General features: G+C 38.2%; 1 protein-coding gene across 1 annotated transcript; it reads left to right on the top strand.

The window, feature by feature from the left end:
- Nucleotides 1–416: 416 nt before the first annotated feature.
- On the top strand, nt 417–17,236 carry LOC139739428 (BLOC-1-related complex subunit 8-like). The gene is made up of 7 exons (XM_071650040.1): nt 417–529; nt 2,479–2,591; nt 3,264–3,311; nt 4,509–4,621; nt 5,217–5,281; nt 5,919–6,026; nt 16,919–17,236. The coding sequence occupies exons 2-7, from the start codon at nt 2,510–2,512 to the stop codon at nt 16,947–16,949; spliced, it is 447 nt and encodes a 148-aa protein (XP_071506141.1). The 5' UTR covers nt 417–529; nt 2,479–2,509; the 3' UTR covers nt 16,950–17,236.
- The last annotated feature ends 238 nt before the right edge of the window (nt 17,237–17,474 follow it).

Genomic DNA, 17,474 nt, shown 5'->3' with positions numbered 1-17,474 from the left:
TTTTGAAATGGTTTAGATATATCCAAAAACAAAGTAAAACAAAGCAACCCTATTAAAAGGTTGGTTCCACCGTTTTGTTTTGGCCCAAAGAACTAAGGAATATGAATATGTGCCAAGTGGTACACTGGGTGCTAGAAAAAGAAAAGACACAAAAAATGTTGTCTTTAATCACTTACGAATTCTGATAGAGATACCGAGTATGAGATCCGGAAATTCAGGCCAATGTCTGGAACGGGTGAGGTGGCTGTGCGTGGAGCATGAGTGGACCAACAGTCAAAAATGAAAGAGCGCCATCTAAGGGATATCTCGCGTGGATCGAGAGAGAGAGAGAGAGACATCCGCGATGAATTCGTGTACTATCAATGGCAATACGAAGAAGCAAAGTTCAGTCAGTCGTAGTTTGTTGTGAAAGTATTTTGAAGACCTTGCGTTTGAGTAAACTACCTAGTACTCGGTTGCCGGATACTTCAGCTTAATAAGTTACATGTTGACTGCCATGAGGATTTATATGGTAGTATTCCTATAAGAGGTAAGCTATGTTTACGTGTGTAAAATAGAACACGAACGTGCGTATGTATTGCCACTCAATTCAAGTCTGTAGTCCCGTGTACTCGATTTCTAGTAATGTATAATGAAGTCGCAGAAATTTCGGAACCATTAAGATACACAACGGACTGTCACTGTCAGTGCTGTGTAAATCTATGCCCAATGAGTGTCAGTATAACCACCTGTCGTTGGCGTAGGGCCTAATAGATCAGCCCAGTTCATTTCATTTCATTCATCATATCCAAGGCAAAATCGGCCCCACTCGTATCATCGCAGTGCGTGTTAACTTTGTGACCAAAAGATTGGTTGAGGTCTGTATCTGGTTGTCGGGATATGTTCCGCAGAGCAGAGACTGCGTCTGGCTTCACGGATCCCCTCCTATTGTCTACAGCGGAGAGCGATAACATAAAAAAATAAAAGACTCCTCCGGACAGACGGATCTTTCTGTCTAGTATTATTAATAGAATAACTCAGCCATGAAACATACAATGTCATTAGCATTAACGTTCATGACATTGGCATTGCTTTGTGTGAATTCTTCCACCTAGTATGTGCTGGGTCCTTTAAAGTTAACTAGCTTGAGCCATCTTACCACTTTAAAAGATTTTGCTAGATCTAGGAGGGTGGTATTCTGAAAATCTTCCTAAGTTTCTTCCTGAGTCGGAAACTTAGTACACTTGTAAGTGCCTGGGAAAGACAGAATTGGTATTCTGAAATTTCTTCCTGGGCCATCAGGCTCCGCCCATGTCCTTTCTTAAGGCAAGCCAATACAAGATGTCATATCATAATCATGAACCAACCAATGACAATCGCCTATTATTATGACATAGGGTTGAATACACATGTGCACGACATGTCCCCTTTCTCGTGCCCATTTCACGCATCAAAAGACATGTTGCGCGCAGTGACAGTGAATGACAAGCGCCTATCACGGTGTTTTGTAGCTTGCTATGTCAGCGTACTTGGGACAAGGATGGGGCTTTCCTAAATATTGTCTTAAAATTCTTTCCTAAGTGCATTCTAGAAAACCAACTTCTTCCTAAGTCAGAAATGTGCATATCTCATATTCATTAGCATATCTTCCTAAGTTTCTTCCAAAGTTTAAGAAAAAAGTTAGGAAAACACTTATACATGTAGGAAGAAACTTAGGAAGAAATTTCTGTAAGAGGATTTCAGAATACCACCCCTAGGCTTCAGTAATGCTGCTCTATAGATGCTACAAAGGTAGAGACAGCTTGTGATAACATCTTTGAATTTTACCAAAATGCCAAATAATTAGTGATTGAGGACAATAATACTTGTCTGGGTATTGCACATTGTTTGTGTTAGCTTCACACATTATTGATCTCCTCAAACTTGCGCGCATATGAACCATGCATGCAAATCCTATGTGAACCAGTTCTTCAGGCTCGAAATATTTTTTTAAAGATACACTGTGTCTAAAGAAGTAATGTAGGCTGAAAGAAAATAAAATGAAGTAAATTGTAAAAAAGAAATCCCCATATTCATTGATATTAGGACCTATGATAGCTGCTCACGCAAATGTTTAATGTGTTGTTTCTTAACTGAAGGAGTTTATAACTCCTACAAAATATGAACCATTCATTGAGGTATGATCATATATCACTGTTATGAATATAATACACCAGGGAAATTTAGATCTACAATTGGTGTTTAATATCAATATTGCCATAAATATCAATGCTAAACTTAAATGTTATCTACACTAGAGGCCCAGGGGCCCTGGGGGTCCTTTTATATCGAAGGCTGCTTTGTAAAATCACTCTGAAGCTCTGCATGTAGAGTCGGCAGTAGGGGATAGCAAATTGAAGGTGTCAATGACGCTCACTGTGTAAAGCCCGTAAGAACTGTGATTGTCTTGATCTGATTTTCAACATGTTCATCCATCCATCCTATTATATTATTTTCCAGTGATGGGCAGATAGCTGGTACATTTACATCCATGGATATAGAAGGGACCTCCATTCAGGCATATTCGGCTGGTAGAATTGCATCAATGCAGCACCCACAGATTTTGCATAGAGGTATGATGACACTCGTGCTTTGAGAAAAATGATGATTTCTCTTTTTTTTCATGAAACATTTTAAATATTTTCTTTGTCTTTGTTCTTATGCAAGACTTTGCTGCACAAGATCTTGATTGGTTGCATTGTAGAATATAGGAGGATGAATGTACAGTGTTTTTCCCCAGACAAAGAATTACACTGCACAGGTGCTTTATGGTCATAGATTAATGGATCAATTTCATGTTTTCAATACAATATGTCAATATAACAAGTGATTTATAATTACATGCTGTTGTATACATGCATAAATCATACGACTTCCTGCGCTACAATTTAGATTCACACAGGTTTAGCGCACTTAATAAGAGAAATGTCTCAAAAAGTGGAATGTTAATTTCAGATCATTGATATGCAGTCTTATCAGAGACAGTTTGATTATTTGTGAATCTTTTATATTTGTTTGATAATGGGTTTGGTTTCACAACACGTTCTACAAAAATATCTTTCAGTGAAACGGGGAGAAAAGAGAGAAATGCGTACATGTTTTCAGCAAGTAATCTCTGTTCTGATTTCTTGTTTTGGAATTACATCAAGTACCAGTAGTTGTATATACTGGCCCACTGGACATCCATGGCATCTGGGGGAAAAAAAAAGTATGACTGACATATCTTTGCAAAATTATTCTTGTAGGAGATGGACAAGGAATGGACCTGGAAGTTGATTACAAGGTCAAAAAAGGTGAGTATGATCTCATTTATATTCCTCTGGCATTAGGTTGTATGACTTCATTCGGGGAAACATTGAAATGTGTGTGAACTGTTGAAAGAGCACACAGCAATGATCAGTTGATGAGCAAACAAGATTTGATTTCTTGTTGGTCAACAGAGCAGCACCTTTTAAGTATATACAATGAATTTTAATGTAATAGTATTCATTTTTTAGGTTTTCCATTACATTATTTGATGAAGTTGTAGTTCATTTACGTGGATAAAGTATACATGCAAGATTGAAATGTAGTTTCTTAAAAAAGGAAGAATTCACTTGTGGTGGCTTGTCTGCTGCAATATTCAGAAGCACAGACTGCATTGGTATTGCAAATTTGTTTTCATTTTAATCAAGATTAAAGATGAAATCAGTTAACTTTCAAGTGAGAAGATCTTCCTTTTTGCATTGCACATGAAGACCAAGTTCTTTGTTCAAAGCTTTTGTTGTTGTTGTTGTCGCTGTTGATGTTGTTATTGTTGAACAAGATTGGTTAGATGGTTTACTAGGGCAAGCAGCATTTGGTCAATGTATGGGTATTTTTGCTCGGTGATAAATACCTACCTGAACCCATGATTGATGTATCTTCATCACAGTATATTGATGTTCTATGCCATATTTATTTATATTATAATTCAGTTTAGATTATAGATCATATTGATATCATACAGAAATTTGATGTCTCGTTCCGAAGGGTGCCAGAGGTGTAATGTTTTCAGGTTGTCTGTACAGGTGCCTGAATATCAGATCAGTGCCAGTGCATGGGGATGACAGGTCAAGGGACAAGGTTAAAGGTTACTAAATTGTGCAGAAAATTGATCTTTTGACTATGAATGGCAACAGTTATAATTATGTCCAATTATAAGGGATAGAAATGAAATGAAATTGCCTTCCTTTGTTCAGAGAGGATGTAAGAGGTTAATATCAATTAAATTTCATCAAATGAAGGACCATGTTCTTATGACAGGTGTAGTGATTGCATGATAGGTGGGGGCATCACTGTGATCTGCACACAGCAGTTACCTAGCAGTAGTTTCTTTTAGGTCTTATGATAACTTCATTATTGTATCCTTCCTTCTTTTGGTGTGTTCCCTGAAAAGTCTTGGTGTCATGTTTTTAAATCCCATATGCTTGCTTTGTTTCTTTCTTAACGATGAAATTGTCTGCCTGCAGTGACGGATAGGCTATCAGAATGCTTGCATATCGTGGTCAACGAACCTTCCTTGGCTCTGTACAGACTCCAGGAGCATGTACGACGATCCATGCCACAGCTTTCTCAGTGCAAGGTAACTACAGGTGCTACAAATTCACGACTCTAGCCGACCTCTTCTTTTGTCAAGCAGTTGGAGAAAGATCGACATTTTCGAAGGGAATATGAGTATTGTAAAGTTATGCTTCTCAGCCTCTTGTTAACTTTATGACTTGTAACCACAGTCCATATGCTGTAGAATCCCCTAGTGTGTACAGACTTAGATAACTGTTATCATTAGCTGACAAAGTTTTCCCCTTTCATTGATATTAAGTTATTTGCAGATACCCTGTTATTATGGAAATATTTTACATACTCAGTAGTGAAGGTTTCCATGCTAAAATTAAATGCAGTCATTTTTTTTTCTATATTACCACTTATGAATGGACAAGAAAATTTGACAGTAACTAAAGCACTGACATCTAAAAAAAATACTCTATTTAGGTTTCTGTTAATCAGGAGTCACAGGAGCAGAAGACACTCAAATTCATTTCAGGATTTGATCAATGTTGGTGTAATATCTGATGTACATGTAGGTTTTATAAGTTCTCAAGAAACAAGCTGAAATCTTCTCGTGTAGTATTTGTAACACAAGAATATGTGTTTACTATGCCTTACTTCTTTATGTGCAGATGGAATTAGCCAGTCTACAGCAAGAAGTACAAGGAAAGTGCCATGATGTGGACTATGCAAAGAGGTGATACATATTAAGTGGATGTTGCTGTTGTACCTTCCTTGTGTGATTCTTCAAAGAAAAGCAGTACACCGAAAACTCCAGACATAAAGATTGATCTACGGTATATCCTATAAAACCAACATAATATTCTGGGCCTTACTGGCCATATAAACAACCCCAAATGAGATGATAGCACTGAATTATTCCCATGACACCTGCAATTACTGCAGTGTACATTCATGCATAAAGACTGGGTTTATAGATACAGTGTACACATCATAAAGTGGTAAAGAATTCATTGATTGCCAAGCCATTGCCCCTTTGGAGTTAGAAGAATGAATGTGAATTTCAGGTCTGCAGTCATTTTGTATTCAGACAAGTAGATACACTATTCGGTGTAAACAGCTTAAAGTCAGTTTCGTTGTATACAATTTGAACTAATAAGTGCAGAGACATGCATGGAACAATTTGAGCTACCAGGTAATAAGTGCACAGACATGCACGGAATGACACCAACATGTTTGTTCCTGGAAATGGAGAAAGATGAAGGGTGAAAAGATAAGGTTTACAGACATGAAATCTGCTACCAAGAGACCGTATACAGTAATGCCGCCTTCTTTTCTGTCTGTCTCTATAACTCGTTTATCCTACTAAATAGAGCTGTTGAAGGTATGTCAGCCAGTGTACGACCTTTCAACTCTATAAACACCCTTCTGAAGAGTGCCATCGTCAACAAGCAACACTTGAACCATCAAGCTTCAGACAGGTGAGTAAGAGAGCTCGAAAACTTAGAGTGAAATGCGTTTGATATTTATGAATACAAGATTATGTGAATGTGAGCAAGTTGTGTAATATTATTTCTCATATGACTGCTGTAATTAGCGTAATGTCCCTCATGTGATTGACATCAACAAATCAATTGTACTCCCCCCTTCTTTTGTAAGATACATATCTCCATTACTCTGCTGTTAAAACATGGTACTGTCTGTTGCTTATTAGTACTTTCACAAATTCCATAAAGAAGCATTTTTGATGATGACCCTTAAAATGTGTACCTTTTCCATGATATGACATTATCACAAAAACACAGGAGCTTAATGAAAAAAAAAGATAGATATTAACATTTCTGTATACTGTACTTGTATTTGTCATCTTTTTGTTGATATAAAGCAGATAGAACATACAACTTCAGTATTGATTTTCCAAATAGTCACATGACCAAAACAGCTGGATTCTCATATTCATATAGGGAAATCTGTTTATTGAAGAGGCCACATTTTGATAGAACTACATGTATCTTTCCTGTCATTTGTGTTCCAGATCACTATTAAAAGACTAAGACATAATACCTTTGATCAGGTGTTGTTGTTTAATTACTTTTATGGAAACAAAGTTTTTCTATTGTAGTATTGTAGATGTCTGATTCCTAAATCCTGTTCTGAACTGAGGCTTGCCTCCATATTGTGGAGATGGACTACCATACATTATCGCTGGGCAGATCTTTGATAAGCAAGTAGTAACTGGTAATGACAGCACAAAATTCTTCCGTGCTCCATATGCGTAGAGTTTTTTGTACTTGTAAACAATGATTTAAGTATCACACATATGAGAACTGGGGGGGGGGGGGGGGGGGGGAGGGGGTGTTTCATCAACGCTTGTCGAGTTGTCGGCGCTGACCAATTTCAGCAAAATCCTTGGTTTTGATTGGCTGAGATGCTCTGGTCACTGACTGTTACTATGGTGATTCAAGTTGTCAGCGCCGACAAGCGTTGATGAAACACCCCCCAGATGGTAAAAGATCACACTCCATAGGTATTTCTGGAGTAGTGGCAGGTGTGTAAAAGGGAGTGGACTGTACTTGTAGCAAGCCCTGTGAGGACTGTTGATAGAGGTAATTTGTTACACCGACAAATTTTTGTGCAGTGCGTGGCATTTCCCCCACATTGTGCTCCGAGTGGCAGGTGACAAAATCAAGGTGTTTGCGACATTGCCGTTTCACTGAATCTGTCACTAAATTGCTACTAGCGTAATTTTGTTGAAAGTTTCTAGCATCTGAAGTCACCACCTTGTCCGTAGGATGACCCTTTTTAAGTTCGTATGACATATAGCTTGATGTACACTATAGGTACAGCTAAACCTGCATTTATACAGTGCACTCCCGTTACAACGAACACGGTTATAACGAAGTAAATCTTCTGGTCCCAAAATTATCACCATTAAAGTCTATGGTACAAAATTTGCTTATAACGAACACGGTTATAGCGAAATTTCCGTTATAACGAAGTCTTTTTCGAGCACCACAGACAAGGAAAAACAAAAGAAATGTGCTCCGTTATAACGAAATGCGAATTGCTTTCGAAAATACGTAGCGGAACAAGCATTATATAGCGTCTCTGCATGGGTGAACGCTTCTCACCACTGTGTGTTCGCTCCTTGTGTCACGCACACTTTCTGAGGGGAACTTGCATTTATTATTGTAATACAGTTATCCCATCACATTTCACATAGCTTTCCAGTGTATGATGAGTATTCAGCAAGCAGAATATGATATATATACGTGGTTTCCTTGTTTTCGTTATATATTGTATTTGTTCGGTTATAACGAAATTTCGTTATAACGAAAGAAAACTGCCGGTCCCGAGCATTTCGTTATAACGGGAGTGCACTGTAGTGCTCAATAGAAATTGCACCACAGAGAGAAGTGGGTGGCCAGCCATCCTTTCATAATATTTTTCGTACTTCAATGTCTTGCTGCTTGTAGTGGCTCCTAATTTTATGTGATGTCATCACTAAAGGGTGACAAATTCAGACGAGATGATTTCTTTTATTCCAAAGCAAGTCAGTGCCATTTTTTTTTTTCATGAGATACTAATATTACATCATTATTCATAGTAGTACCTGCATGTATTTTTAAATGCTACACATGGACCCCGATAAGAGCAAACATATTAGATATATGGCTACCACATTATCTGTAATGATGACAGTTCATATTGGTCACTTGTGCTGTTTTTGTTTAATACTGTATACGCTATAATTTTCGCGTACATAAATTTTTGCGAATTGCCGCTGTCACACATTTTCGCGAGTGGTTAAATTCGGGATTAGGGGACCAGAGAAAATATGAAGTGGCAAAGAAAGTGTGAATTTTCAACTTACTAGCAAATAACAATGATACTAGTTATACACTGCATGAAAAAAACTTACCAAACTCTGCTAACTAGTAAGTTAGAATTCAACATTTTTTAAGTGGTTAAGTCCATCGCGCTAGATTTCTGACGAGTGGTCCCCTTGCGAGAATGGATTGGCTCTATGTACGTAAACAAGCTTAGCCAGTACAGTATATGGTCTGTTCGGTAAGCCATGACATGGTAAACTACTAGTACTGAAATTTTCGTATCATCAAGGCAAGGGATTCATTTGGGAAGGTAATATTTTCGCGTGTTGTTAAATTCGCGAATAGCTCCCGACTCGCGAAATTCGCGTTATTCGCGAAATTCGCGAAAATAAAACCCCCGCGAAATATATAGCGTATACAGTAGTAGCTACTCTGGACAGGTTTGACTGTGCTCTGCTGATATTGATATTAGGGGCTGGGACATTCTTTTGAATTCTTTTACACGATATGTAATGTCTCCAGATGGGAGGTACTGGAGGCGAATGCAGGCACCCCACGCAGCTCAACGGCATCGAGGGAATAGCCCACAGCGTTTGCTGTCGATCCAAGGTTTTATTTCCCTCGACATTGTTTCATGGTGTAGTCTGTTTGTTAACCCTCAAACTCCCAATGTAGTCTTTCATGGATGCATTACTGCATGGCTGATCTTCTGATTTCTGCTACAGCATTGTATCCTCTCTCCCCCCCCCCTCCATTTTCTTGTCTTCTTCCTGTAATTAATGTGCTAATGTGAAACCCTGATTTTGTATATAGTCCCAATTCCCTAACCTGTCATCAAACTTTGCATCTAGCATAAAGTATTCAGTATGCAGTTGTTGATTTTTTTTTTTACTTGCAAGTATACTTTCTCACATATTGCAGTTGTGAGATGATTGCGCAATTCATGAAAAGTCATGTCAACCTACGATTTCCTTTGGTATATGTGCCTGTATGTATTCATTTATGCAGATAATATTGATTATTAGACGCCGCTTTTTTTTGTTATTTCTCCAAATTTTCACGATATTACAGACCTGATTCTTTCATTTTATATTATATGTAATGGCAAGTATGGTTTAATCAATCTTTAATGATTCAATGCCATGTCTTGACTTTTGATGTGTACAGTTTTGTAATCTGTCCTATATCAAAGAGGAACCACAATCTGGTCTAATGTGGGGGAGGGGGGCATTTCATGAAGCGTTTTGTCTGACATATTTATCAGACAAATTTGCTCACAGATCCAGGGATATCAGTAGCTTATAACAGTTTGTCAGAAAAAAAATATCTGACAAAAATGCTTCATAAAATGCCCCCAGGTGTCTTTACCCTTTGGGTACGTTATATGACCATATTCTTTCAAGATGCCTACTTCATGATGTACAGTATATAGTGAGCAAAACCTTTGCTTAACCTGTTCCGGATTTTTACCACTAGGGTACATTGGCTGATGGTATGATTAACTACCCACAAATTTATCTATCATAATTTTCCTTTCATGCAGTTATATCAGGGTAAACAGTATATTAAAACATTTGTGTTTCTGTTTGGAGAATGTAGTAACCAATATTTTACTGATTAGAAATAGTTATCAGGTATTTATTTCATGAACTGGCAGCTAGTGGCAGTACGTCTGGCTTGATCTGTCTGTATTAGTAATCATATAGATTAACAAAGCAGTCTTTTTAAATAGTCATAGTGCAAAGGAACTACCTTGTCATCACATAAATACCCTTTCTATTTTATCTCTGTGTGGGTTTATATCAATATCAGCTGGACTGGGCTATTATGGGCAGCATTGTTTTCATATTCGCATTCTTTCCAGCATTTCACTTGGGAGCCACAGACACGAAGTTCTCTGCAGAGCGTGCAACCCATGCACAACAGAAAGTGATGAGTCTGCAGAGCAGCTGACATCACAATAGTGCATTTGGCACCAAGTTTGACAGTTAGTGAATGGTGACAGTTTGGAAATTGTTTGTCGACTCCATTATTCATCAATTTATATCTTAGCCAAGACTCTAAAGTGACAAAGTGTCATCAGTTGAGCTTAGTATGACATCGACTTGTGGCATCATTGAAGGAATTTAATAATTATCGTAACAATGATAATAATTGCATTTATATGGCGCTTTATACTGGTGTTTCTAAGCACATAATTTTCACTCTGTCCCCCAGATATATCATAAAATGGAGCTCTCATTTATGAAAAAGTCACAACAAATGCGCATAAGAGATCCCATTTCACTCATTCTTTGATAGCAAAGAGCAGGTTGCCTTAGCGAGTGAAGTAGTCCACATGACTGGACCCTGTGGAAGACCAGCTAATGCAGCTGAATATGTGCTATCCAGCCATCTTGTTAGGTGGAAATGAGAGCAGATTCTGTGTCCACATTATCAGCAGAGAAAAAAAAATTGTGAAGTCAGACAGAACTGTAAAGGTTTCATTAAGAAAATTGGACCAGAATTAAGAAAGCTAAAAGTGTTTACACAAAGCCAGTGGCAGGTGTCACAATGATATTATGCAAATTGGACCAGACTTTGTTAAAATGGAGAAACCTTTTCTGATGAATATTTTCTTAAACCCATTGAGGACGGACTGATTTTGCTACAACATGCATTTCCCATTGACACCTGCCCAAGTATACTTGGGACCCGTCCTCAACAGGTTAAGAATCCATAATGTTTATCCAAGAAAGCTGCAAACTTGCAACTGGTTGACAAATTGCCCTACATCAATGTAAGTTAGAACTGAATTAATCAGTGTTTTTCTAGTAGCCATGGTAAACAAAGAGGGGCATTTATGCTCAGGGTGGATTTGAACCAACAACCTCCTGACGACCGGACGGGCGTCTTATCCACTAGACCACAGAGCTTCTGCCTGGAAGCCAGTGCTGGTTCTAATCCTTGTAGCCTGCAGTGGGTACTTGTGGGTAAGATGCCCATCGCGTGATCAGGATATCACTGGTTCAAATCCAGCCCGAGCATGTATGCCCATGATTTTTTTTTTTTTTGCACCTTCTTAAACATTGATTAATTCAGTGTTTATTCACGTCATTATAGGGCAACTTCTCTATCAGTTGCAATCACTCAGCCTGAGGATTTCAGTCGTTTGTATGAAACTATTTTTGCCGCCTGTGCCCCTGACCATTCCATGTGTTTTTCAGCTGCTCATCTTTTGTACTTCTTTCTCATGAGAAGATGCTAGTTCAAAAGTTTTTGGTGAAATTCAATCCAAGCATCACAAATGCAACACATATGAACTGTCTGATCGATCCTTTAATCTACAGCTCATTACCTGATTTTTGCCGCCCAAGCAGGAGAAAGCTATACAATGCTGTGAGCCGTGAATGCAATTTTTGTGGTGATAATGAACAGTTTTGCAGGACTTGTTTTCGTAAGTGATTTTTTTTTTTTCATTTGTGAAATGGAAGCATCAAATTGGACTGACATCTCCACTGGATACACATCATCTGCCATTAATTAGTGTTTGTGCAATATACATTGTACTGATGGTCACAGAGAAGGCTCAGATAAGAAGATGTGAAGTTATATGAAACTGTAAAGAGTTACCACTACTGAAAATGAAGTGCATTTTCAGTACGGCAACATTTTTGGGTCCTGAGCTTTCAAACTTTGTGTATTAGAATGTCAAGTCATCCTGAGTAATCCATGTCAAATCAGCACTTCCTATTAAAAAATAATCAGAAGTGAATATTAACAATTGTCCATTCATGGCTAGATTTCCGCAAACCTCTTGCAATTAAATCTCCCAATTAAAGTGAACTTTTCATGGCCTGTTTCTGCAGCGAAGAATACAGCAGGCCACAGAATAATGTCACACAGTTGTTGGATCGTATTTTCAGTGCAAGCGATAAAATTCTTTGTTTTGAGAAAGTGAAACACCAATCTTACCATAGCCTTCTACCATGAAAACGAGAGTGACCATAGCGCGGTTACTGGACAAGCAGGAGAATAGGTTATGAACATAGCTGCCTGCCATTAAAAAGAGGAATTGATTTATTTTTATTGACTTCATCTGGTAGAGATGGTATCTTGTATGATAATATCAGTTGTCTTTGCTCCTCAGGAAATATGCTGTGCACAACATTGCATAATTCCTATGGTTGCAGTGAAAATACAACTTATCGTGTGATGTGTGTGTTTTGTTTGTAGCCTTGCAACCATTTGGCCGTGCCAAAGCTGAATTACTTCACATCATTTGTCCATGAAAAGAATCAAAAGCGTCAAATTCATGTTACGCACAGCAATGTAAGATATGAAGTGATCAAAGAAGACGTGATGAGGCAGATTCCATAGAACTGGAGCTTATTTTAAAAAAAAGTAGAAAAATAAGAGAACTGTCATATTTGATTGTGTGGTTGCCAATACCTGTGCTCATGGGCTGCGTTTGAGCATTCAAAAGCAAACCGAACCAAACTGAACTGTACAGTACTGTACCATACCATGCTAGATTGGGAGTGTTCTAGCGCTCTGTGGAGATAGCATACCTCATGAGCTATTTTTGGTCTGGAGTCGCAGATTTTAAATGCTACATACAGGTGTCCCTAACAAAGAGAATCAACTCTTTGTATTATGACATAGTAGGCGTTTTCACATCAGCCCGATAAAAGTCCAAGCTCGAGATATATTTCGCGATTGCGAATTAGAGCGCTATTTCATTTCTTATTCACATCAGCCCAAAGAGAATTAGCCCGAATTTTTTTCGAGCTAATTCGTCAGCTGAGTATGTGCAAACAGCATCAGTAATGTGTGTGCCCTGTCAAAAATTTCTCATGATTTGTGTGCAGTTTGCCTCGATCGATAGGGTCACACACGAAAGGCATGATGGGATGCATTACGCTAATTTCTCAAGTCGTTTTCACATTATCAAATAGCGCGCTACTATCCCGCTATTTCAGAAATTTCCCGAGTTGGATTCGAGAAATTTTCTCGATCAGAGCGATACAATTAGCGCGCTATTTTGTGTTCACATTATCAAATAGCGTGCTATTTTGTGATCGGGTTAATTTCCCAAGTCAGAAAATAGCGCGCTATTTCGAAACATCGGGCTGATGTGAAAACGCCTAGTGTGTGTTACGTGCATTCTTCTCATGTGAACAGCTGGTACAGTACGCTTTTGGACCACTTTATGTTCAAGCTCTCTCTGTCATGGCATGTTACTATACAGTTCACTTTTGGATTACATCGAGAAGTGGTCCACTTTTAGCTCGGTTTGGTACAGTAGGGTACGCTTTGGGAGCATTCGAGTACTCCTCTGGCGCGGGTTCAGTACTCTATGCATTAGGAGAGAGCTTGAATGCACCCATGGATGAACAAATGTGATTGATGCTGATTTAGAATACATGGTTTATTTCTTTATAGTTTATCATTTACAGATGTAGTTCAAAAGCCTATCAGATGTAAAGACTATGCTCATTTTCACTGGTATCCTGTAGATCATGATAGTGGTACATCATCTTGTCAGACACCCACCATTTCATGAGTGAAGCAGTTAATAGTCATCAGTCAGTTGGTCATCAGTTTAGTCATTAGTTAGTCATGCCGTGATGAGTGACCATGTGATTTTATGCACTTACAGGAGCAATTGCTCCTATCAGTCTAAGACATCTGAGATATGACCTATTGTCTTTAAAACTTGAGAGTAGTTACCTTAAAAAAAGAAATGCCTTTTGAGAGCAGAATAATACATTGAACTACTTTTCATATGTTCTTTTCATGTTCATTGAGGCTGTTAACATGGGATGGCAAATCAACTCCACTTGCTGCCACGGAGTGTTCACATTCAGCAGCATCATGTTAGGTGTGACGGTCATGCAATACTGCATTCATTCAGTGGCAATCTGTACACTGTAAGCAGCCATCTACACTATGCCTGGTGTAACGTGTCATAGTCAAACATGTGTTAACGTCTGTGTAGTGATAGGATTTCTTCTGTGTTACCACACAAATGCCCCACGTGCTTCATAGACGCAGCAACATGTGTACCGACTGTGCGACATGGTGTCTTGTCCAGCCAAACTAACAAAAGTAGTTAATCACTCATTCTCTGTAATCACAGAGCCCTGTTGTATAGAAGGATGTGATCAATTTAAAGTCAGAAAATTAAACATAAGTCATGTAGCAGCCAATCAAAATTGAGTAGTTAAAGACTTATGTTTGATTTTCTGATTTATTTTTCATCTTAACTTTTATGCAACAGCGCCTTACAGATTATGGATTGATCTCAGATAATTTTATGTATTGTAATGTAAAGTCATTTTCTTCTTCTTCTTCTTCTTCTTCTTTACCCTCCTATACCAGTGGGATCTGATATTCACTATTTGTTGTCATGTATTTGGCAATCAACAGAGCTCAAGCATAATGCCTTGTTGAGCCAGTATGCATGTTTTATTTATGTATGTTCTGTTTTTGAAATCTGTATGTGTTCCAAGTTATGTTTCAGTGGTAACGAATATTCAAGAAAATACACCTCGGACACCTGTAGTGATTTTGCATGTGTAGCTATATCTGTTGCGTGTGTATGTGCCCTTGTGTTGATTATAGAATGTGCAGAATACATATGTATGCATGCATGCAGATAATTGCTTGTTTGAATGTGATCCTAATATTATTTGTTCAGGCAGATGCAAGTTTACAGTCGACTTCATGTTTGGATAAGACACAATGTAACTTGTAATCTCACCATGCTGAAGTACTTGTTATCTGCATTAATGAATAACATGTAAACATCCTAAAACTTCAGAAGCAAAATACCAATTGACCTTTCCGAAGAATTTTTGTTTGCACTTCTGAATTGGAACAAAGTAAAGCATATAGTGTATCACATACTGTAGGCATAATATTCCCTTTCCTCTCCCACAAGTCGAGTGCATGCATATTTTTTTTTTCATTCTTAAAATTCCTTGACTGTACCTTTTAATGAATTTAACTCTCTTCAATTGCATTTTCCTTCATTAGAAAGTCATAAGCTATCCAAATAGAGCAGCAAACTTAAAGTAAGAGATCAGGGGGGGCGTTTCATCAACAAGTTCGTCGGAGTTTTCACCGACGAATTTGCTATCAGCCAATCAGACCAAGGATTTCATTAGCTTTTAACAGTTGTCAGTGTAAATCCTTGCATCTGATTGGCTGATAGCAAATTCGTCGGTGAAAGCCTCCGACGAACTCGTTGATGAAACGCCCCCCAGATAAGATGTGAGCAGAGTAGCACCAATTGGGTGCACATCATGAGTTCGACATCCAAATACAGCCCACGAGTCATACAGCCCATGAGTTTGACACTAACTAAACAAGGCCCACAAGACTGACACATTAAGCCCCACGTTGTAATGTTGAACACGTGGACTCTTTTTACCTAGTGTCAAACTCATGGGCCATATTTGCCTAGTGTTGAACTCATGAGCTGTATGACTCATGGACCTTTTTTTAAATTTTGAACTTGTGGGCTGTATGACTCGTGGGTGTTGGTCTCATGGGATGACCCCGGACCAATCAACGATGGGACATAGTTATGTATCCAGTCAAGTGCCAGTGATCACATATTATGGCTTCATAGAGGCTCTTAGTTCTCGTAGAGCCACTGTTTGTTCGTCTTGCAAATAAAAACTCCGCAAACTGTGTAATTTCTCATTCACACGTTGTACATTTTCATGGAAAGGCGACACTTGGCTGTCGTCAAGGATGTAAAGAAATGATTGTAGCTTCCCATGCATACTTTCACCCATTAGTAACTGAACCGCCCCCAAACTGCCCGTCAGATTACTCCCTAAACTGCCCAAAACCACCCATCTGCTCTTTTGTAGTTTTATGCTTAACTATTTTTAATGTTTTCACATAGAATATATAATGATGTAATTTGAAAGAGGTCAAAGTTCAACAAACGTACATGTCAGAATTATTTCTGTGACACACAAGTCTCTGTGTAAAGTCTTAATAGGCTTTCAAATAGGCATAACTTATAATAGACAAAAATGAACATGCAGTGATCTATTTTGCATAATTTAGGTTGTCGAAAGGAGAGTAATATTGCTGCACCTTCCATGGAACAATAGGCCATCATGTACAGAATTTTCAGTTGCTAAAGGGTTAACCGGAGACATGTAAAAGAATACAAATATATTTTCATATAAGTGACTTTAGCAACATAGATTATGAAGGTTGCCATTGCTGCAATAAAATAACCAGCCATTTTGAGATGCCCACACAAAATCTCCTTTAAAGACTACAAATTTGTTTGACTGGCATATTAAATACTGATAACTTTTTGTTCAACTTTCTTCAAACATATACTTGTTTTGATACACAGCATAAAACATGCTTTACATTCTTTGTAGAAGTTTGTTAAGTACTTTTTGTAAAAATCTCATAGACTAACAACACAATGTGTTCCCTGATGCAAATGTAGAGACATCAGATATTAAGGCTTCAAAAATTGATGGACTTTTTTTTTTTTTTTACTTCCTACTGTGCATTTGCAGGTTGGAGTATGGTTACTACCAGGTCAACTGAGGAAACTCTGTGGCAGGTGATTGTGCAAGATGATGGCAGTGTAGACATCAAAGACTGCTCCAGGTCGCTTTCTTTCCAGCTGTTCTACACCCACAGATTGGTGTGGGATCGTGAAAAATATATTTATTGTGTGGACGGGCAGGAAGCGTCACCTTTCTCTCCCCAAAAAGTGCAATTTTGGTGAGCTTGGAAGAGGACAAGCTCGGCTGTGAAGCGGTTCAATGTGCCAATAATATGGTTGGGGGGGGGGGGGGGGGGTGTTTCACACAGATTTTTAGGCGATCTTAAATTTTGAGATTAACTTAAATTATGGTAGACTGTGTATGTCTTCTATGATATTCAAACTTCCAAGTAGGCATGACAATTTTGAGACTTTTTCATACATGCATTAATAAATAAACAAAGTGAAATAAAGGAAGAAGAATTCTATTCTGCAGATTTTAATGACAATTTGAATGGGACTAAGACATTAGATAAGACTGAAAAGGAAAACCAAGGGCATACCATAATTTTAAGTCGATCTTA

The sequence above is a fragment of the Diadema antillarum genome, unplaced genomic scaffold (assembly GCF_040938485.1).
Source record: "Diadema antillarum isolate AM-2024a unplaced genomic scaffold, OU_Dant_1.0 seq00000798_RagTag, whole genome shotgun sequence".
NCBI lineage: Eukaryota > Metazoa > Echinodermata > Echinoidea > Diadematoida > Diadematidae > Diadema > Diadema antillarum.
This window is presented reverse-complemented; position numbering and strand designations above follow the sequence as displayed.